Source organism: Theobroma cacao, chromosome 7, assembly GCF_053813885.1.
Source record: "Theobroma cacao isolate CCN51 chromosome 7, ASM5381388v1, whole genome shotgun sequence".
In the NCBI taxonomy this organism is placed as follows: Eukaryota; Viridiplantae; Streptophyta; class Magnoliopsida; order Malvales; family Malvaceae; genus Theobroma; species Theobroma cacao.
This window is the reverse complement of record NC_142645.1, coordinates 34,599,215-34,623,933: the sequence shown is the minus strand read 5'-3', so window position 1 is coordinate 34,623,933 and position 24,719 is coordinate 34,599,215. Positions and strand designations below refer to the sequence as shown.

At 33.6% G+C, this 24,719-nt stretch overlaps 1 protein-coding gene and 1 non-coding gene across 2 annotated transcripts; one reads left to right on the top strand and one right to left on the bottom strand.

The window, feature by feature from the left end:
- The first annotated feature begins 13,759 nt into the window (after positions 1-13,759).
- LOC18594875 (ammonium transporter 2 member 5-like) lies at positions 13,760-17,721 on the top strand. Its single transcript, XM_007022542.3, has 3 exons — positions 13,760-14,362; positions 16,501-16,786; positions 16,955-17,721. Exons 1-3 carry the CDS (start codon positions 13,760-13,762, stop codon positions 17,497-17,499), a joined length of 1,434 nt encoding a protein of 477 aa, XP_007022604.3. The 3' UTR covers positions 17,500-17,721.
- Positions 17,722-19,012: 1,291 nt separating this feature from the next.
- Positions 19,013-19,168, bottom strand: LOC148761828 (5.8S ribosomal RNA). Its single transcript, XR_016027756.1, has one exon. It is a non-coding gene; the product is annotated as a 5.8S ribosomal RNA (ribosomal RNA).
- Between the last annotated feature and the right edge of the window lie 5,551 nt (positions 19,169-24,719).

The following is a 24,719-nucleotide window of genomic DNA, read 5'->3' as shown; positions in this document are numbered from 1 at the left end:
ATTCAAAATTACCTCAACTCACTTCATCTTTTTGTGATTTTCTCTCGAATTGGCATTGTTTAAAGTACTTCAACGGTGTTTTCCTCCATTAAAATACCATTTTTGTTCTCCTAAACACCAAATTAGGCCTAAAATCTCATAAAATCATTTCTGAAACCCTAGTTTTAAAACGTTCCAATTTTGAGGTTTAGTCATGTTTTTATCCAAATTACTCTAATTAAAAGGTGTTTTAAACCTCTTACATCATTTTTATTATTTGATATCCTCTAAAACTACTCAAAATAAAAAAATCCTCAAGTGGCTTCTCAAACAAAACGTACCAAACACACTGCCTTTCATCAATGCGACTCCAACTAGGGCAAGGTAATTGATTTTCACGATCTTAAGCAAATTAATTTTCCATATATTGATATCTTTCAAGAATTAGGTTGGCTTAGTTACTTGTCCATGAATCGTATGTATTATGTTGATTTGATTCAAGTGTTCTATTTCAAAGCCACCACTAAATTTCAGGATTATAAGGACAATGAACCTATAGAGCACACTGATAGGTTTGTTCCATCCATAATGGGAATTGCAGTAGCTGAGCACTCCTTAGACATTGTTTTAGGATTTGATGTTTGTTAGGGAGATAAGGACTATGTCGAGGTGGTACTCACTAATGAAATTCTATCCACAGTCTATACTTACCCTTTATCAGTGAAAGGGTACAACCAGTGTCAAACGTTTGTCCTTCAACAACTGTGTCGTTCACTTTATCTTGTCCCATACAATCTACCCTCATGGAACCAATTATTCTACTATCTAAAGTGAGGATTTTTGGTTTATTTTCGTATTGAGTCCTAAGATCACGTCAACTTGTCCAAATTCATCCTTGACAACATGTTGAAAATCATTATGTAACACCCGACCCTAAATTATCTATGATATATCATTCACATGCTTTGGATAACATGTTTGTATATTGAATTGCCCCGAAAAACAAGTTAAATGACTGTATTGCCCCTAATGGTACGGTTCAGTCAAATAAGTCTTGAACTAGTTTAAACAGAGAATCAAGGATGAATTTGAGAAAACTAAAACCCATGGGTTGATTTAAAATGAAGATTCAGAGTTTGAGGTCCGATGTGGAGTTAATCCGGACTTTATGTATTTTAGGGGCAAAATGGTAATTTACCACCTGAGGACGAATATGGAAATTTTTAATCCCGTTTGATTAAGATTGATTATATTAAACTTATTGGAGTTTAATTTGAGGGTTTGGTAGTGAAAAAGTTTAATTTCGGTGATTCCTGGAGTGTAGGGGCAAAATCGTAATTTTTTCACCTGCGAACAAAATTTGAGATTTTGAGAGAATTTAGATCACATTTGAGAAATTGGAGAATGGTATGATTATAAGGGATGAAAAATATGTCTATGGGCAATTTTTCAGTTTTTGGGGCAAAAATGTAATTTTTGACTTTTACAGGGGCAAAAGTGTAAATTTTAAAAATTACTCCACCAAGATTTTGGATAAGTCTGAGAATTTTATCTAAGTTATGGATATGTGGGACAAGTGTATGGTGAAAGTTTGGAAATAAATGGATGGCTAGAATTTAAGGAATTAATAAAACAAAAAAAATGAATAAAATAATATTATATTATTTTAGCCTTTAAAAATGTCAAAATTCCAGAATTCTCATCTTCTTCAGCTGTCCAAACCAGTAGAGAAAAAGATGGAAAAGAAATAAGAACCCTAGCTGAAAAATTTTGGGGAAAATCAAGAGAAATCAAGAAATCAAGCATTAAAAAGGTAAATTTCATTGATTTTCCTTGTGATTTTCACTACCCATGCATTTTTTTTTTCTCATTTCCATGCAAAATTAGAAAGTGGGTATGGACACCCATGCTGGCCAAACCTCCATGGATGAGTTTTGAGCTTGAGTTTTGGTTGATTTTAATTAAATTAAGTGATTTTAGTTAAGTTATATTGAAATATAGCAAAAATAAGCTAGAGAAATAATTTTCTCCCATTGAAACCCATTATGCTGAATTTTCTAGGGGAATATTGACTGCTGATCTTGATGTTTATTTGAGGAATTATGATGAATAATGATGAATTATGAGCCTCGAAAAATAATGGGAATTTTCAAAGTAAAAATACAAATTTTTACCCACTAGGGGTATTTTCGTAATTTACTATGGGGACTGATAATTTGCACCACACTGAGGAACATTAAGTCACTTTGGGTGCAGTTGAGGTATAGAAATTGAAAAAAATCAATTTAGAGTTTAAACGGACACGTATATCGATTTATTGGGTAAAAGATCGAAATAGGCTAACATCTCGTTTAGGCAAAATTTAGACATTTTGCACTTCATATCATGCATTAGTAGTATAAATTAGTTTATTTTGATTTAGTACCAAAGTAGTAAACCTCTTTATTATGCAATTTGTCAAGGTGGCGAATCCTTTGGCAAGGGCAAAGAAATCACACTCGAGGAATAATAGTTGGAGTACCTGAATTTAGTTTTCAGAAAACTGTGAGTAAACTTATTATCGTCTTAATTATCTAGAGTAGTTTTATACAATTGTGTGATTTTATGAAAAATGGGTTTAAATGGTAAATTGTTATGTTTTAAGAGAAATTGTGATTTTATAAAATGATTTTATAAATTTTCTGGAAAATCGAATACTGGTTTTGAAAATAGAGTAATTGGAGACTGCCTGCTTGTGTTGTAAATTTATGGTTTTAAATTGAATGGCTTATGACAATAAATGAGCATGAATGGCTAAACTGATTTTGGTGTTAGAATTATTTGTACTGTGTATTTAGCCTTGAGAGGCTAGGTTGCGATAAATTGTCATGTCATGCAGAAAAAGATTTTATAAATCAGGTGGTAGATAAAAGATTAGCTACTGCAATGGTGGGGCGTTCCGTGGGCCAGCCTATTAGAAGGGCACGGTAAACTCCTTTATATTCTCACCTCGGTCGTAGAGGCGCGTAAGGTATCTCCTAAGGTGGGCTTTTTGAGTGCACTTCACATGGACCATCGTGTGAGAGTGAGACTCAGCCAACGCCAAGGAACGGCTATGTTTCAAAATAAAAATATAATTTATGCGAAATATGAATTTTTAACAGCCTTGGCGGACTCTGTTGGATACCCCTAGTCTAAGTGTCACCGAGTACAGGATTTGGCATGAGCCAAGTTTTGAGTAATTCACGAGCCATATTGATTATTTGGTTGAAATGAATATTCGTGATGTGAAAAATTTACTGAAGTTAATTATTTTTTAATTGTCTCCATTTACTCGCCTTTAGATAGTTTAGATGGTGTCTGTTTACTCACTGGGATTTTATAATCTCACCACCCTCAATTCCCCACATTTCAGGTTCGGGATAGCCGGTAGATAGCCGATTGCATCAAGGACTTCAGTTAGCCTTGCATTGACAAAATTATAGGTTCACAGACTCGCATCTTATTGGTTAGTTGGGGGTCCACGTGTGATTGTAAAAGTAATTTTATACTTTAGTTATTTGATTTAAAATATGTATGAACATATTTAGCTTTTACACCATGTTTTTGGCAGGTTTTGATATTTTCAAAGAAAAATGACGAAAATGCCCCTGTGAGCTAGAAAATAATATTTTATTGATTTGATTTGGAAATGAATTATGATTTCTTGAAATGCAAGATTTAATAACTGTCGCTCACCGGGGATATGCGAAAGCTGATGCTAAGCCTTGCGGGGTTCCAATCGGCATTTGGGGTAATGAGTGCCTATCGGGATATCGCGGTGGTTGTCAAAGGCCCAATGGGAGTTCCGGGTCATGACACATTATGTCAAGCCCAGCCCTATAATATACTTGTCATGTCATTCATGTATTTGACAACATGCTTGCATACTTGAATACCTCGAAAAAATCGTCAAAAGTCGATAGTGTACTTATTGGTACAACTAAGTTGATTTAAGCCTTGAACTAGTCCAAATAAAGATTTTAAGATGCAATTGAGAGTTATTGAATCTTAGAATGACTTAGTATGGTGATTCGGAGTTCGGGGATTGATTTGGAGTTAAATTAGAATTTTCATAACGTAGAGGTAAAATGGTCATTTTTCCACTCGAGGGTAAATTTGGGATGGTGGATGAAATTTTGATCAAGTTTGACTATTTGGAACATAATTTGAGCTTGAGAAGTGAAAATTTTTAATTTCGACAATTTTTCGAACATAAGGGTAAAAAGGTCATTTCACGTGTCCACAAGGACGTAATTAGAATTTTTAGAATTTTACACCACCTTGACACTTGTCAAACCCATGAAATTCATTTTATACTTTGGATAATTGAGGGATTTTATATGGTGGAGAAGCAATGCTTAATTATTAAGTTATATGCATGGACCAATCACATGGTGACAAGTGTCAAGCTTTAATATTATTACATTTTCCTTTATAAACACAACTAAAACTCTCCCATCTCATTTCTCTTGGCCGGCCAAGGCAAGAACAAAAGGGAAGAAGCATAGAACAAACCCTAGAGAAGAAAATCAAAAGAAAATTCATTGGATTTCAAGGAATTAAGCAAGTAAAGGTAAAATTTCTTAATTCTAGCTTGTGATCTACCTTTCCTATGCATTCTTTTTCAATTACTATGGTTAAAATTCAAGATCTCATGAAGGATTCATGGCTGACCGAATTTAGGGAAAGAAGATTTGATGATTTATTTGGTTAGATTTTAAGGTATCTTAATGTTTTTAGTTGTTTGGTGATGTTTAGCATGAAAAACAAGCAACAAATTTCATGCCCTTCACCCACACTCCTTGGCTGAAATTTTCAAGAGAGAAATTGGATAATGGACTTTGATGAATTTCATGCTATTTAGGTGTTTTTAGTTGTTTTATGATGTAAGGTGTAAAAATCAAGCATGAAAATTACATGTTCTACACTAAACCTTCAATGGCCGAATTTTACAAGGAAGATATTGATGATGGATTTTTGTTATATTACATATTATTTAACTTGTAATTGATGACTTGGAGTGTTGGACGTGGAATCAAGTTAATTGGAGTTGAATTGGATGTATTGGCCAATTAACTGGTGTATAGATCGAATTAGGCCAACACCATTTTATTTCGATACATAATTGAAGCTACGTAGAACACCATATTTAGATAATAATCAGAACATTTCGCATCCCATTTCATGCATTCATATAGAGCCTAAATTAGTTTTATAACAGTTTAGTACAAATATAGTAAATTGCTTGTTGTGCATTATGTTTAAATGGTGAAACTTTCGATAAGGGTAAGGAGATTGTACCCGAAGATCGAGACTAGGAGTACTTCGACTCCCGATGTTGTGAGTAACCTTATTATCGTCTTAATTATCTAAAGTAGTTTTTATTCGTTTTTGTGATTTTATAGAAAAATGAGTTTAAATGGTAAATCCTTATGTTTTATAAATAAAATGTGATTAAATGAAATGAGTTTTATAAATCATTTTGAAATTGAATGATGATTTTAGAAATTGAGTAATTGGAGACTGTTTGTTTGTGTTGTAAATTTATGGTTTGAATTGAATGGCTTATGGTGATATTGGCATGAATGGCTGAATTGGAAATTGTATTGAAATTGTATGAACTGTTTGTTTTGCCTTAACAGACTAGGTAGTAATATAATTGTCATGTCATGCTGTCGAAACTTTTATTGATTTGGTGGGATATTGATTAGTCACTCAGTGGCGGGTTTCAGTGGACCAACCTATTAGAGAGGGGCACGGTAAATCCGGTTATATTTTACCTTGGTACGAGAGGCACGGAGGGTATCTCCTGAGGTAAAGCTTTAGAGTTCACTACATGCTAAACCACCACGTGTGGGTGAATTCAGCCAACGCCAAGGAATGACTATGCTTTTAAACGTAAAAATGTGTTTTATGCGTATATAAACTTTTCCTTAACAGCCTTGGCGGACTCGGTTGGATGCCCCGACCAAGGTATCTCCAAGAATGAGTTTTGGCACGAGCCAAATTTTTAAGAAATTCATAAGCCATGTTGATTATTTGAGTGAAATGAAATTATTTTATTTAATTGAAATGAGTTTGAAACGTTATGTATCATAGTACGATAAACTATTTTAAGTTGTCTCCATTTACTCGACTTTAGATATTTTAGATGATGTTTGTTTACTCACTAAGTTTATATAAACTCACCACCCTCCTTTCCACTCATTCAAGGATCAGGACAGTCCGTAAATAGCTGATTACGTCGAGAGTTATTATTGGACTCACCTCCTCAGAAACTGTAGGTCCATAGCCTTTGTTACCTTTGGTCATTCGGGGGCCCATACGTCATTGTAATTTAAATTACATACTTTGGTTATTTGTGTTACTGTATGTATGGATTTATTTTGCTTTAACGCTACAAAAATTATTTACGCAGAGTTCTATAAATATTATTTTATAAGAAAATGAAATATTTCATTTAATATTTTTATTTTATTCTATTAGCTACAATTTCACCCTAAATGAATGTTTTAGATATAAAAACTTGTTTTTAGTTATGAAATGTGTATTTTCCCCTATATATTATATTTTCAGTAGGTTTCAAAATTTTTGAGAAAAATGATCAAAATGTCCTTGTGAGACAAAAAATATTTTTTTATTATTATTGTTTTGATTTGAAAATAGCTTATAATCTTTTAAAATATGATATTTAGTAATTATTGCTCACAGGGGAGGTGCGAAAACTGATATTAAGCCTTACGAGGTTTTTGTTGGCATTCAGAGTAATGAATGTCTATCAGGACATCGCGGCGGTTGTCACGGGCTCGAGGAGAGTATCGAGTCGTGACACATTAACAAGTCTAGGAAAATGCTACTTTATGGCATGGCCATTAGTGCCATCATTAATTCAATGGGCATCAATATTAGGTGTCATCCACCTAAATATCATGCCATGCACACGAAAATCAATGAGCATGCCATAAACAAGTTAGGTTTTGTGCTTGTTAACAACACTTGGGTGTGTAAAAAAATTGTCGATGAACTTGAGATAGCTGGGAATAATGGGAATGATGACACCCATGCTAAGCCTAGTGTAGCCCCTAGTGTTGGTTCTAACGTGAACCTTAGCGCAGCTCTTAGTTACCCATTTATGTCTATGTCCGCTGCTTTTGACTCTGAGCAAGTCTTTACTTGATTGTTATCATGTATGGAATCTATGGATGCTCATATAGTTAGTAGGTTTGACGGTTTGGAAGCTCAAAACTGTGATTTACTACATTGCTAACTGCTTTTAGAGGAGTAGTTCAATGCCTATTTTCCACCTCCACGTTGACTTACTCACAAAGGACGTCGCTTCATTTCAGCATTTCCTCACCTTCGAACTGGATGGCAACATTATCATTTACATACCATGTTCAACATGTTTGTACTTTGTAGTTGTTGTGCATTATTTATGTTAGTCTTGAACTCCTTAATTTTCTGCATTGTATAGGATGGTCGTTAGCAGCCGATTTTAGTCTGTTTAAAATTCTCTATTGAACTCTATTGTTGGACTTAGTTTTCCTATTAATGGTCATACCTTATTTTTATTGAAATTATTCACTATTGCTTTATCATTTATGTTATTTATTTTATATTATTACCTTACAACATTCATATCTTGAAGCCTTGGCATGATTTTAACATTACCTTGACACGATTTTTCTTTAACCTATGCTTTCAAATCCGATCCATTTTCCTTTTTTACGCCTAACTTTCTTTTTGATATAACAAAAAGGGGGAGAATGGTTTTAACAAGCAAATTTTGTGTCAAGGTTTTATTAAGAAGGCCAAATCATTTTTTTAAACTAAAAAAATTCATAGAAGGCCTTAAATTGAGGGGGAGCAGAGATTAAGGGGGAGGATTCAAAATTGAAGGATAATTTAAAATTTACATACAATTTTCAAATCCTTCAAATTCAAGGGAGTCTACTTTCAAAAAGTTTGAACAAATTTTGTTCATTGTTTTGTTATATCAAAAAAGGGGAGATTATTAGATTTATAGCTTTCAAATTAATCTCATATTTTGAAATGACAAAAGAAAATGATCAAAATTTCATCTAATCTTTGAAAATCAAGCCTAGACATCACTTAGCACTTTCAAATGAGTTTGAAAAGAAAAACAATGAAAAAGGCCATTAAAAAATGCTTTCTATTCTAAATCTATCTAATACATGTTCATCATGTATCGATATGTTTGGACAAGCATCGATAGAAAATGAAATCTATTGATACATTTTCTTGAGAAAATTCAAAATATTCAAAGTCAAACTCAATCTATCAATACATTCTCAAAATGTATCGATAAAAATTCAACAAAATGCTTATTGCCTCAAAAGTGTTGATACATTAACAAATGTATTGAGACATTTTTAACAAAATGCTCTTTGCTTCAAAAGTATCAATAAATTAACAAATGTATCAATATATTTTTCAACAGAATGGTCAAACCCTTGCAGCCAAGGCCAAAGGTATCAATACATTCCAAAATCTATTGATACATTTCTACAAGAATTCAAAAATAAAAGAAGTAATGTATAGATACATCCACACATGTATAGATACAATATGATTGTTGGAGCTTAGAATGAAGAGAAAAATAACTATTTTCACATTTAATGCATCTCTAACCAAATTTAAGAAGGTTGGAAGACTCCTAAACACAACTCCAAGAAAGGATTTTAGCTCAAATCATTCAATACTCCATGTACTCCTTTTTTAGCATTTAAGTCTTCTATTGTACTATTTATTAAGCTTTTATTGCTTATCTTCTTCCTCACCAAGCATTATACTTAATTTGCTCCTCAGCCTTTAAGAGGCATTCTAGCTACACTTATATCTCTTATTGTATTCCCTTGAGTGGTTATACCTTAACCGATTGAAAGGGTAGTATTTCAATGGTTATACATAAACTAAGATAAAAGATAGAGTGGTTGTACTTGAACCATAAAACGCATTGCATTGAAAGGTTGTGCTTGATCCACAAAAGGCATTGTATTAAACTTTATTTCAATAGTGGATTTTAATGTTCCTTAGTGAAGCTAAGGGAGAGGACATAGGTAAAGAAGCCAAACCTTAATAAAATTCTTGTGTTGTTCAATCTCCTAAATCTTTTCAACTTCTTCTAAGTCAATTTTTTGTCAATTCATTCCTTTTTACAGAACCTTTGTTGTCTTGATTTAATTCAAAGTAGATCTTACTCAAGAAAATTTTGTAGAACTCTCAAATTGAAAAGATTTCTTCAAAAGATTCTCATTCACCCCCTCTTAGAATTATTCACATTGATCTTATTGCACTAACATAAATTGAGTTCCAACCTTCTATTTATATGTAGGAGCCTTGTTCTAGTCGTTTAAGGGTTTGATTTCAAAATTATGGCCATTAAGCTTGTCCTTTTATTGCTTGTCTAATATGAGGTCTTGATACCTACAATCTGAGTCTCGATACTGTAATTCCAAATCTCTATTAATATCTCAATACTTCATATAAGTGTCTCAATACTAGTTCTTCCTTGACAAATCCCAGACGAAGCCGTGTCTCGATACTTTTATGGCCAAGTCTCGATGCTTGTGCACATGTCGTCTAGAATCTTGGAGCTCTAAAGGTAAGGTCTCGATATTGTGTCAATGGGTCTCGATACATTTGAACTTTCTCTTTGGAATTTGAAGGTTGAAAGCAAGGTCTCGATACTTTAAACTTGTGTCTCAATGCACAAGGACTTGTTCTCTAGAATTCTGCTTTTCTGAGGAGATGTCTCGATACTTGGGGTCCAAATCTCAATCCTACAATACATACTCTTTGGAATTTGGTATGTCAATAAATTAAATCTCGATACACACTAGAGATGTCTCAATACACCTTTTTCTTTAGGTATTTCCTGAGGCTTTCAAAGTTTATAGTCGCAACCCTCATACAAGATTTCGATACTTCGTGATAGTTTAAGCCTCTTTTGAGAACGTTTGAATTTTAACACTTAGGCTATTTTCAATCATATTGCATAGGGCTTTTTATAATGTCATAATGCACTTATAAGCTAATATTTTGAACATTAACTTTTGTCGTATTAAAACAAGGATCAATTATAAAACTAACAGATATCAATTGAATTTTCAACAAAAATTACAATGACTTCTGAAAACATTGTGGGAGAGAGAGAGAGAGAGAGAGAGAGGCAATGCATGAGAGTGAGAGGATGTCATAGAAATTCTCATTAAAATCAGAAAAGAATGCACATAATATATATGCGTAGGTCAGTAGCTAATAGAGGAGAGAGAGTGTCGTCAGTGACTAATTAATTACAAACTAACTAACTTTTAAAATATGCATTTGTAAAATGGTGAGTATCGAGTGTGCAAATGGATAACGCTCGGTTTATTGAAACGGTGTGTTGTAGCCAATGTTTACTGAAACAATGGTTTTCTTCTTCTTCTTCAACCTGAGCTTCCTTTCCTTATGTAGATTGAAATTATGCATCTTTTATCTCCTGATACTCTCACTCAAAAGGAAGTGTGAATATTATGAACACTTATCTTGTTAGTAGCTTATGAATTTGCTTTGCCTGTAAAGCCTTCGTAAACATATTAGCTATCTACAAGTTTGTAGAGATGTGTAAAGGCTCAATCACTCCGCCTATCACCTTTTCACAAATGCAATGACACTCTATTTTAATGTGTTTCATCTTTTCATGGAAACCTGGGTTTTACTTATATGAATTATAGATTGATTGTCTGAATAAAGACTCATGACATCACTATGTGCAATTCCAAAGTCTACCCTCTAATCTCGTAACATGTGGAAACCATTGAATGATACTCTGCTTTAGATGAACTTCGAACCACCATCGACTGTTTCTTTGATGGAATATTTTATTAGAAAAGTTTCGATAATTTCTAAGGGATTTTTTGTTTTTAATGGAATGACATTGCCGACTTAATCTATTTTGGTAGACTTTCCAACAAAATATTGCATGGGAAGAAACAATTTCTTTACTGTAATAAATTGATGGTTTTTGGTCTGAATACTTCAAAAATTATTTTTGATAAATATGTATGTTATCTATCATGCCTATCTGTCAAAAAAAAAAAAAACATGTTCTCTATCATGACATGATTACTTAAAATTTTCGTGAAATTATTGTTTGAAATTTATATATATTATATAAAATATATTTACAAGCTTAAAATACAAAATAATCTACAAGTTCAAATGTAAAACAGACTTATGTACTCGAAATTAAAGCCTTATATGATAGTAACTTAACATTTTATTCAATATTAGTTGCAAGCATCCTCCTTTTCCAAAGAATTGGTTTAAATTTTCCTTTGTCCGAACAAAAAACAAAAATTTTTATCTGATAAGTTTGTCTCAGGAGAGTACTTGTAGCTAGAGTGGCTTTATCTTTTATCAATTTCTATAATTTTAATTTGATTCTTATGTCAGGCTTCCCTCTAATCACCATTTTAATTTCACACTTGTAGCTGGAGCCTTACACGCATATTGTATTGCAAATAAATGAATTGAAAGTAACGGAGCAGATGAGCCCAACCCCAAGAACCAGACCCAATTAAGAGATTGAGCCAACATTACATTACCTTTGTGTCCCCACTTGAGCTGCAAGCTAGAGAGACCAAGCTCCGCAACATGGATCTCTTGTCTAGCCATATGTAGATGACAAATATCTTGTCGTAGGCTGTAATTCTCATCCTATATTCCTTAATTAAGTCATCGTTGGTTGGCTTAGGAAAAAAGCAATAAATATATCTTGTATTGCGATGTAGGATTTGTTTCTTACTTTGTGTTGTTTTCTGGCTAGGATGATGACCCTGTGGACTTTTTAAATGCTTGAAATGAATGATATATTTAATGCAATGCTTTACAAAATTTGTTAATTATGGGGAATATAATGAAAGGGACAACAGGAGAAAATTGTTGTAAAAATCGAATGTAGGCAGCCTTTAAACATTCTCTAATCTTTACAGCTCCCTCAATTTTGTCTCTGCTTGATTGGCAAATCAGGCATCTTTCTATTTGCTACAAGGGACCTCTTTCACTTTTCGCTGCTTCGTTTATGTTAATGAAAAGGAAATATTTTGGCTAAAAAAGTTGCATTTATCTAGAGTCTTTTTCCTTTACTATTTTTCCCTTGAATTTCTTGTCAAATTTTGCATATTTTCTTGAAAGTTTAAGCCTTAAGAAACAATTTAGTCTTGAGATTTCATGGCTATTTTCAAAATTAGAGCTCTCAATATGGCAGAGCCCAGTCCAAGATGTTGTGGGTTGAGAAAATATGGACTGGGTCAAACTAGTCCATTTTTTATATGGGTAATCAAAACTCCAACCTAACCCATCCCTTGTCAACCCATGGGCCGGGCTAGGCCAACCCACTTCTATTTTTCAAAAAAAAAAATTCTATAATTTTACTTAACAAACTCTTTATCAATAAAATTATTCCATGATTTAATCCATAAATTGAATAATAAAAACATGTGACAAATAAATAAATTACACCAAATATAAATAAACAAATAAATTACATCAAACGTAAATAAAATTTCAATAGTTAACACAAACTTCAATCCTATAAACATAAGTACATAACCAAATAAATAGAAACTTCAAGACTCATTTATGTCTTCTTCAATCCTCAGCCTCAAGTCAAACATTTGAATCTTGTTTAGACAATAATAATGTTTTAAGGTTTGAATCATCATCATCTAATATTTATTACTATACAAGAAAAAGAGATAGTGAGTTTCAATATTAACTAAAATTATTAATTGTACAAATAAAGATTAAAGACAACGAAATATATAAAATAAATATATAAGATTAAAGATTAAATATTGCTTGCATGGTATCATTTTTCAATCCAGAAATGAGTTTTTTCAAAAAATGAGAATGTCTAATAGTAAGATCATCAAAGTTCATGTAAAATATTATAAATGGCCTAAGATATTTTTTGTAATCAATGGATATTTTTCGGTTGATTCGTAAAATGTTTTATATTTGGAACAAATTTTCATCTTCCAAATAAGCATAAATTTGAAAACTTTTTCCAAAAAATATTTTAAGTCAAAACATCCAACCCTAAGTTCGATTTTCTTTTCATTTGATCAAAGCTTGTCCGCCCACCTACAAGATGAGCAAAATCATTCTACTTCAATTGTTTCCATCTTCGAATTGCCTATCCAAATCCCACTGCATATACCCCAAGAGAGCATAACTACAAGCAAAGTAATAAGGCCAAGTTGAAAAATTGTTAATAAACAGTGCCAAAGACACATGAATGCATGTATGTAGAACATTTTCCAAGTTCATTAGCATCTTGATTCTCTACTCGGCAGGATAAAATGCCAACTATTAAAACCTCCAAATAATTTTTATGTTTCATTTTCAAGTCAAACAAAGCAACATAAAGATAAATGCATTAATCTTTTGATATACATAGCAAAATTGGATCGATGATGAGCAGCCAAATTTACTTTGAAATTATCGTTACAGTTGTTTGGACAGCTCGCCAAAAACCATAGAATATCATGAACTCATGGTTCTTGACAACACATTAAACTTTATAAATGGGAACAAAGTTAACAAATTTTCGAATAATTAATTAATGACAATAAAGACTCTATCGTATTGACAGCTTATCGACATGATCGAAACGATTAATCTCCTAGTTATGTATATAGACCCCGCAGAATAATTATCCTCGCATTGCTAGAGACAGGAGGTTGAAAAAATGACCAGAACTCTGTTTTCCCTCCCTGCAAATCTAGCCCCTGATCAGGCCAGTCCAGAGTGGATGAACAAAGGTGACAATGCATGGCAGCTCACAGCAGCTACGCTTGTCGGCCTCCAAAGCATTCCAGGACTTCTTATACTGTACGGAGGGTCAGTGAAGAAGAAATGGGCCGTGAATTCAGCTTTCATGGTGCTCTACGCTTTTGCCTGTGTTCTTGTCTGTTGGGTGCTTTGGGGCTACAGATTGTCGTTTGGTGACAAGATGATTCCATTTTTGGGAAAGCCCAATGGTGCATTGGATGGAGAATATCTAATCCAACCAGCGTTTTTAGGGTCATTCCCCAATGCGACAATGGTGTTTTTCCAGGGTGTTTTTGCTGCTATCACTCTGGTTCTGATTGCTGGAGCTTTGTTGGGGAGAATGAATTTTTATGCTTGGATGCTGTTTGTGCCACTATGGTTAACCTTTTCCTATACCATTTCGGCTTTTAGCATATGGTATCCCGATGGATTTCTTGCAAAGATGGGACTGATAGACTATTCTGGCGGATATGTCATCCATCTATCTTCTGGAGTTGCAGGTTTCACAGCTGCATACTGGGTATGGATTCCTTCCTTAAAATATGCATTTCAACTTTTTAACTTCGATTTGGGGCTAAGCTACTCAAACTAATAACGCCCGGGGAAAGGAAGTTGCTTCTAGCAGCTATCAAATCAATTTTTGATTAATTAATTGATCCTTCTTGGTTTAAATTAACACTACCAACTTATTTGGTTGGAAACGAGGAAAATGGAGGGAAACGGAACAGGTGAGAAAAGAAAAAAAAAATTATTTTTCCTATTATTTGGTATGAAAGGTAAAAAAAAAAAAAAGAGAGAGAAAAAGAGGTTAAGAAAAAATTATAAATAAAATTATTAATTTAAGTTAAATTAGTCCTTTCCATTTCCCTTTTATCAAGGAAAGGAAAATATAAAAGATAAAATACCCTTACCTTCTTAAGCTTTGTCAATAATTTCATGTGAGTTCATTAATATTCGAAATAAACAATTTGTTTCAAAAATATATATTTCATTGGATACATAAACCATGTCGCTAGTCAACCATTAGTATTTTCTTTGTTTTAATGATATAACAGCATTTTTAGGATAATTTTACCCTTCATCTTTAAACCAACAAGAAGCTAGAACTCCTTCAAAATCCAAAATTCAATACTGAAAATGCTCTAGATTTGTTGTTAATTTTTGACAATCCAATTCATAATTAACTTGTGATGAGAAACCATAAACCGATGCTTGATTTTTGGTGGGTGATTCAGAGTGAGGTCAAAAGGTGAGAAGAGAAAATTAAGATTGAGTTGTTGAGTTGATTTTTCTTAATTATTTGTGGGTTTAGAAACCATGAACCCATGCTTGATCTAAATTTTGAGTTTCAAAACCTTTTGTGAGAACTTTACATTCTTGAGTTGTGAGATTTAGGGGTGTTTGATAAAATTCCCCCAAGAGCTATTGACATACTATAGTGTTCATCATTTTTATACGATGGGCATTTTAGATATTTCACATCTGTTGTTAACACCATTTACAAGTTTGTGGCAAACTGTTTATTTTGAATACTAATAAATGTATGTGCAATTATAGGCAAAACTTAAAGAAGGTATGAATATTTTACCCAAATATAAAGAGAAAGTAATTTTTCCTTCCACTTCATTCTTTCTCTTTTTTTTCTTTCCCTCCTTTCAAATATAGTGGTAAGGGTAGGAGTAGGAGGGGGATTTCTCTTGGAAGGTTAAAATTAAGAAGCTCTTAAGGAATCATGTTTCTAACCTGTTGAATGAAAGTCTAACTTCAACTGTTCTTTGGTTGATTAACATATGATAAATTATTATTTTATATATTGCAATAAAATTAGTTTTATAAATTGGGAACTGCATTTTTATGATTTTCATGCACTCATCTAATAATTATATAACTGAATTTTTAAAACATATTTTAAATGGACAAGTGTCAATACTTTAAACTTACTTTTAAAATTAAAAATTTCATCACCTCAGTCGATATTTTGGATAATAATAACATATTTCAAAATAATTAAGAAAAATATATGCAAAACTATTATTTATGAATTGATGTTAAAATTTAGTTATTCAAAAATCAATAAAAAAATTACCTTTAAAAAAATCATTAAAAAATTATTCTTTTATTTTTGCTATCTGCGTTTACAATATAAAAAAATTTCAAGCAAAAAGTACGTAGTAGAAACTAATTAAGGCTCTCCTATGTTGTTTAAGTAATTACTAATTGTTTTTAGTTTCTAGAAGTAGAAAGTAAAATGCGTATCGAGATAAAACAATAAAAAATACTTCAAAAAAATAATAAATAATTTTTTAAATTTATGGATATCAAAATGCATGATTTAATTTTTATAGTAAATGATATTTTAGTAACAATTTGCCTTTTTTTTAAAAAAAATAAATATGACTTTTCAGTTATTAATTTGCTTTTAGTAGTTTATGATAGTTTTTGAGAAAGCTAAAAACAAATTGATACTGAAAAAAAGTAACAACAAAAGCAACTATAAATAACAAAAGCAACAGCTACTTTAAGCAGAAGAATTCTTAATTACTTGACCGATTACCAATTGCTAATGTCAGTTAATGACCAATGCCACAATAGCTTTATGCTAACATTAGAATTTGTTCAAAACAAGTGACAACTTTGTGCTGTATTATGTTTGTGCAGGTTGGCCCTCGTCTAACCCAAGACAGGGAGCGATTTCCTCCAAACAACATCCTTCTGATGTTAGCTGGAGCAGGTTTGCTGTGGATGGGTTGGACAGGGTTCAATGGAGGAGATCCCTACGTAGTCAGCACTGATGCTTCCTTGGCTGTACTGAACACCCACGTTTGTACTGCTACTAGCCTACTCACTTGGCTGGCACTCGATCTTGTATTCTTCAAAAAGCCTTCTGTCATCGGTGCAGTTCAAGGCATGATCACTGGTTTGGTCTGCATCACACCAGCTGCTGGTAAGTACTCCACATCCCTTCAAAACAATTATGTTTATGTTTTAGGAGATGGACATACAACGGTTTTGTTACCACTCACCACTTTTAAGTGTCATATCTGGCATATGGATTTCAAAATTGGCATTCCCGTTAATTTGTCTAAGCCCTGACATAATTAAATTGATGTAGGGGTTGTGCAAGGATGGGCAGCAATACTAATGGGTCTTTGTTCTGGGTCAATTCCATGGTTCACCATGATGGTTGTCCACAAGAGATCTGAACTGCTTCAAAAGGTCGACGACACAATGGCTGTTCTACACACTCATGCCATTGCTGGAAGCCTAGGAGGAATACTTTCTGGCCTCTTGGCTGTACCAAAGCTTAGCGCCTTGTTCTATGGTGCGCCCTTGCGCTACATTGGCCTATTTTATGGATTAGCATACGGTAGAGCTGGTGCTGGCCTTCGACAAATAGGAGTTCAGTTGCTTGGGATTTTGTTTGTTGTCGCTCTTAACATTGTGAGTACAAGCATAATCTGTCTCTTGGTGCAACTAATTGTGCCTTTAAGGATGTCTGAGGAGGATATGGAGATCGGTGACGAAGCTGCTCATGGGGAAGAAGCTTATGCCATTTGGGGTGATGAAGAAGAAAAGGTTGATACCAAGTACAGAGGATCAGCTTCAAAAGATAAATTGCCAGCAAGTAGAGCCGCTGGTCAAGTGGAGATGACATGATGAAAAGTTTTTGTTGTTCTTTTCTTTTCTTCTTTTCCTTAAGACAAGAAGATTCCATAGATATAATAATGTCTTCGTGGAGCTCTTATTATCTTTTTTTCATGAGCTTTATAAGTTATAGCATGCAAGTTCCATGCTTCTCTAGTTTTCCTCTCAAAGTTGAAAAAGTCAATTTTAAATTTGCAATTGAAAGTGAGCCAATTGAGGCAAAGACATGCTTTGAAAGTGATATTTTAGGAATTTCAGTGTATGGATTGGAATCAAGTATTGGGCGAAAAGCTTAATTTATAATATTTATATATATGGCTTTTTGAGAAACTCTTTTTGCATCATAAAACTTTTGCAAACATGCTATGTAGATGATTGGCCCAAGTTTGTTTAGAGAGCCGAAGCCAGACATTTGGTGCTATTATTAAAGCTCACGCGGGAACCACCTATGAATTTTTGGATTACCAGCTTCACTCGAATGGGCTTTTTCTCCCCTGGCTTCTCATTTTCCTGCATATGATGGTGAGCTTGGCTTCCTTCAAACCTACACTTATTAGTTGGGCTACCTCTTTTCTTACATGTTGGCTTTGTCCCGCCTCATTCACAAATCCATACTCCCTAAATCCACATGTCATTCAAGATTAATGGGTTACTATCCGCCAATATCACGATCTCACATTTTCAACTTAAAAGATATACCTATTAAATGGAAAAAGACCTATATTTATATACCTAAGACTTACCCATCTCTTACTGATGTGGGATCCATAACATTCTACCCCACCCAATGGCACAATCGTTTTGTTGCACTGGCTCTTTACCCATAGAAAAGAAAGACCCTTACACTAATCCAGGTCAACCTTGACCATTGTATCTCTCATGGGGGCACATTAGTGACGATTTTTGTTATTGTAATAAGCTCGATGTGAATGGTTTCAAGAGGGGGTGAATTAGACTATTTTTAAATTTTTGAAGATTCCTAAACAATCTAACTCGTAGATAGCACCTTGTGGTGCGATCGAGTCTGAGCACGACAGGGCTGTCACCTTCTCCGATGCCCCTTTCTAGGGGACTTGGGCCCAATTTGTCATTAAGAACACTTCTCCATACTACAATTCGAATCATGGGGGTGCTTGATTCTCAAGCTGGGCTCTTCCCGGTTCGCTTGCCATTACTAGGGGAATCCTTGTAAGTTTCTTTTCCTCCACTTATTAATATGCTTAAACTTAATGGGTAATCCTACCTAACTTGGGGTCGTGATGCGAGCATCAACAAATTAACGTAGTAGGGTCTATGGGGAAACTAGACTAAACAATGGGTGTGCGTGATGGGTGACTCTTTCGAGTGTTACCACTGATCATCCTGGTGCTCTCGTCGCCGAAGACTAGCTTTTGGGCCAACTGTGAGCCAGGAATGCACAGAGGCCATTTTCCTCCCCTCCATGATGCACTTTTAGGGTGAGCATGTGTGTGTGTATGTGTGTGTGTGTGGGGGTGGGGGGGGGGGGGGGTAGGGCAGTGATGTGTGACACCCAAGTAGATATGCCCTCAGCTTAACGGCTTGGAACGCAACTTGCATTCAAAGACTCGATGGTTCACGGGATTCTATAATTCACACCAAGTATCACATTTCATTACGTTCTTCATTGATGTGAGAGTCGAGATATCCATTTTCGAGAGCCGTTGTGGATTCTGAATAGATGACGTGTGGACATGCCATTCCGTTCGAGTTCCTTGGCACAATCCACACTGGGGTTTTGTTGTTCGGCCACGACGCATCAAGGAGCACCCAGGGGATCCTGCGTGCCAAGTGAGTTGTTTTGCTGGGCAAGTTTCGATAATGATCCTTTCACAAGTTCACCTATGGAAACCTTGTTACGACTTTTCTTTCCTCTAAATGATAAGGTTCAATGGACTTCTCGCGACGTCTTGGGCGGCAAACTGCCTACACCACCGTAATTTGAACACTTCACCAGACCATTCAATTAGTAGGAGTGACAAGTAATGTTTACAAAGGGAAGGGACATAATCAACGCAAGCTGATGACTCGCACTTACTAGGAATTCCTCATTGAGAACCAACAATTGCAATGATTTATCCCCATCACGATGAAATTTCAAAGATTACCTGAGCTTGTCGATCAAGGCTATAAACTCGTTGAATACATCTGTGTAGCACTCGTGTGGCCCCAAACATTTAAGGGCATCACAAACCTGTTATTGCCTCAAACTTTCTTAGCTTAAGCGGCAATAGTCCTTGTAAGAAGCTAGCCATGGAAGATCACCCTTGCATAGCTAGGTAGCAGGCTGAGGTCTCGTTTGTTAACAAAATTAACTAGACAAATCTCTCCACCAACTAAGAACAACCGTGCACCACCACCCAGAAAATCAAGAAAGAGCTCTCAGTCTTTCAATCCTTTCTATGTTTGGACTTAGTAAGTTTCCCTGAGTTGAGTCAAATTAGGCCACAAGATTTATTCCTAATGGTGCCATTTCGTAACCATGTAGAAATTTTAGCAATTCATGAGATAATTCGTGAATGTGTCTAGTTAAGATCTGTAACTCAACATATTCGAGAAACGTGTGGCTTGTCAAATAAAAAGGAAATTTCAACAATATTATATGAAAATAATATCGTTAGCATACCCTAGTTAAAAGAAAGGATATATTAAAGGTGATAGAACAAAACATATTTCTCCAAAAATTCTTCTTCATTCATGATCTCTAAGAAAAGGAGTGATATTAGTGTTCAACAAATTTGTTCAAATGACAATCTAGCAAATTTGTTCACCAAAACCCTTCTTACTATAACATTTAAAGAATTTGTGCAAAAAATTATAATCCACTATTTAAAAGATCTTAAATAATGCAGTTATTAAAGGGAGTAAAAAACACATCGTACTCGTTTCCTTCATCAAAGTTTTTCTCGCTAGATTGTTCTTGATAAGGTTTTTAATGAAACAGTATTTCAAAAGCGTATTCTTAAAAAGAATTATGTACTCTTTTTCCTTCACTCGGATTTTTTTCCACAAAGCTTTTCCTAGTAAGATTTTAACGATGCATATTCTTAATACAATGGATATTCAAGAGGAGTGCTAGGAATATTTTTATTAATATCTATTTATGTTATGTTTATCTAGATTTGGATGTAAGTTACATTAAATTAAGATTAGGGTTTATTCCATCCATCTAATCTCTTAGTATTATCTTCATCTTGTAAATTCTAGCTAGATAAGGGGTTATAAACTTATAAACAGGCTCTTCATCTCAATTGTAAATACATACTTGAATAAGATCTTCTTACTCCTCCTAAATACTTTGTCTTATATTTCTTTTATAGTTATTTTGTTAAGTTATATTTCATTGCAATTTGGATTTTTATATGAGTTTTAATAATGATATTCAGTATCATAGTTTCACATGCACTTAAAAAGTAAAAAAAAAAATATCTTTTAATAATGATATTCAATATCATAGTTTCACATGCACTTAAAAGTAGAAAAAAGAAAAAGCCATCTTTTTACAATTAAAAACTTATTTTTTTCACTATCTTCATCTTTAGCCCATGATATAAATTTTAGTATAATAAAAAGAAGGAATGATGTTAAAAAAAATCCTAAATTATTTTTTAAAAAATTAAATAAGTCTTTACTATTTTATTTTGTTCAATAAGTCTATTTATTTTTATTTTAAATTAAATAAATTTTTATAACTAATAATTGACTAATTGTCCTTAATTAAAATGTCTTTTGTCATTTTATATTGACAAACGTTAACGTGGAGGATGAAAAATGCAATATGACCATTTCATCATGCTAAATTAACATGCCACGTCATAATCCATTATGACATGTCAACAAGTCACTTAGTGCCACATCAGCGCAATGTGGTATAAAATGACAAACAACATTTTAATCAAGTTAACCATTAATCATAAGGGCTTATTTGATTTAAAATAGAAGTATAAAAACTTATTTGGTTCATAATAAAAATATAAGAGCTTGATTGAATGCAATAAAAATATGAAGGTTTATTTGATTTTTTTCTAAATAGTTTAAGTACCTTTTTTAGACATTATGCAATAAAAAACATATATATATTAATCTTATAATTTTCTTTGAAAGTGAGTTTTGTTTTGGATCCACATTTTTTTTTGTTTTGATATAAGAGAAAAGATTTGAATTTGACTATAGGAAGAAAAACAATGCAAAAATCAAATGTTTATTTCATGAGCTCGCATTTTTAACTTAGAAGATATGCCTATTAAGTGGAAAAGGAGCTTTACTTATAAGCGAAAGACCTATCCTATCTTTACTTATATGGTATTGTCAAGCCTGACTCTATAAAATATTTGCCATGTCATTCATGTGATTGACAATATGTTTACATACTAGGAAAGCCCCGAAAAATCGTCAAAAGTCGGTAGTGTACTTAATAGTATAACTAAGTTGAACTAAGCTTCGAACTAGATCAAATAGAGAATTTAAGATGAAATTGAGAATTTTAAATTCCCAGAATGACTTAAAATGGTGATTCGGAGTTCGAGGACCGATTTGGAGTCAAATTGAAATTTTCATGATTCGGGGGCAAAAGGGTCATTTCGCAACCCGAGGTTAAGATGTGAGTGTTAGATGAAATTTTTGACTAAAATTGATCATTTGGAGTATAATTTTAGGTTGAGAAGTGAAGAATTTTAATTTCGACGTTTTCTGAGGATAAGGGCAAAATAGTCATTTTGCCACCCTAGGGGCAAAATGGTAATTTTACCCCACCAACACTTGTCATGCTCATAGAATTCATCCATTGACTTTTTATGTTATGGATAAGTGAGAAAATATATGTGGTGGAGATAAAAAGTTTAAATTTTTTTTTAAGTTTTAAAAATGAACCAATAATAAAATGACACATGTCAAGCTTAGAATATTTTATTATTTCCTTTAAAAATCAGCCTATAAACCTCTCACTTCTCTCCAAATATTCGGCCAAGCAAGGAAAATAGGGAAGCAAAGAAAGAACAAACCCTAGGTGGAGAATTTCAAGAGAAAAAGTGTGGAAAATCAATGAAAACAAGTGAAGAATGTAGGATTTCTCAATTTAAACTTGAAATCTGTTTTCCTTAAGCATTTCTCCTTATTTTCCATGGTTAAATTACATGTTTTCATGGTGAATTCATGGCTAGCCGAATGGGTATGGAGAGAGAATGATGTTGGATTGATTTGATTTCAAGTTATGTTAGTGTTTTTAGTTAGTTTATCATGTCTAGAAGCAAAACAACAAGAAAAGAATTCCTTTTTCCCATCACCCATCAATGCCCAAACCTACCTTGTATTGAGTGAGGATGAATTTGATTTTTATTTTAAGAGAATTGGTTAGAAAATGATGAATTATGGTATGAAAAAGTAGTAGGAAAAAAATCACGATGTTAATGCACCATTATTGGCCAAAAATTCTAAGAAGAAAAGTGAAGATGGTTTTGCCAAATTTTAGGTTATTTGACTTGTGTTTGGTGAATTAAGGTATTGGAAAAGAAATGGAGCAATTTGGAGCTAAAGTGGATGCGTTGGCCAATTAATCAGGTGATAAGACGAATTAGGCCAATATCGGGATTAGATGGTTACCAGTGCATTTTGCATTCCATTTCATGCATCCATATAGTTTTACAACAGTTTAGCACTAATGTGGTAAATAGTTTGATTTTGCCTTATGTCTAGGTGGTGAATCCTCTAACAAGGGCAAAGAAATTGTACTCGAGGATTGATAATCGGAGTACTTTAGAAATTCGACTCCTGAAATAGTGAGTAACCTTATCATCATTTTAGTTATCTAAAGTATGTTTTTATTCGGTGTTGGTGAAATTTTATGAAAATGAGTTTAAATGGTAAATCTTTGTGTTTTACAAACAAAATGTGTTTACATGAAAAGATTTTATAAATTGTCTTGAAATTGAATGATGATTTTGTAAATTGTCTTGAAATTAAATGATGATTTTGAAAAATAGAGTAATCGGAGATCACTTGATATGTTGTAAATTTATGATTTGAATTGATGGCTTATGTTAATGTGTTGGCAGGACTGGCTGGGTTGTGTTTTTGTGAACTGTATGAATTGTTCTGTTTTACATTTACAAGCTGGATAGTATTATATTAGCCCTGTCATGATGTCAAAATTTAATTGTATGGTGGGTTTAGCTTGCTGCAGTGGGTGGATTGTCACAACCCGGAACTCCCATCGGGCCCGTGACAACCGCCGCGACGTCACGATAGGCACTTATTACCCCGAATGTCGATCGAAACCTCGCAAGACTTAGCATCAGCTTCCGCATCTCCCCAGTGAACGACAGTTATTAAATCTCGCATTTCAAGAAATCATAAGTCATTTCCAAATCAAAACAATAAAATATTATTTTCTGGCTCAGAAGGGCATTTTTGTTATTTTTCTTTGAAAATACCAAAAACCCGCCAAAAACATGGTGTAAAAGCTAAATATGTTCATACATACTTTAAATTAAATAACTAAAGTATAAAATTACTTTTACAATGACACGTGGGCCCCCAACTAACCAATAAGATGCGAGTTTGTGAACTTACAATTTTGTCGATGTAAGGCTAACTGAAGTCCTTGATGCAATCGGCTATCTACCAGTTATCCTGAGCCTGAAATGTGGGGAATTGAGGGTGGTGAGATTATAAAATCCTAGTGAGTAAACAAACACCATCTAAACTATCTAAAGGCGAGTAAATGGAGACGAATTAAAATATTCTTTTCCAATATATGTTTCATAACATGAATATTCAGTTTACTCAATTAATCAACATGGCTTATATATCTCACAAAACTTGGCTCCTGCCAAAATCATTCTCGTGGGTACCTTCGTCAAGGTATCCCACTGAGTCCGCCAAGGCTGCTAAAAATTCATATTTCGCATAAAACACATTTTTTGTTGAACATCATAGCCGTTCCTTGGCGTTGGCTGAGTCTCACTCTCACGTGGTGGTTAACGTGAAGTGCACTCAAAAAGCCTACCCCAGGAGATACCCTACGCGCCTCTACGACCGAGGTGAGAATATAAAAAAGTTTATCGTGCCCCTCTAATAGGCTAGTCCACAGAACCCCCCATCACTGCAGCAGCTAATCTTTAATCCACCAATTGATCAAATCTCAATGGCATAGCATGACAATTACATTACTAACCAATTTATCAAGGCAAAACAGACAGTTCATATTTTTCAACACA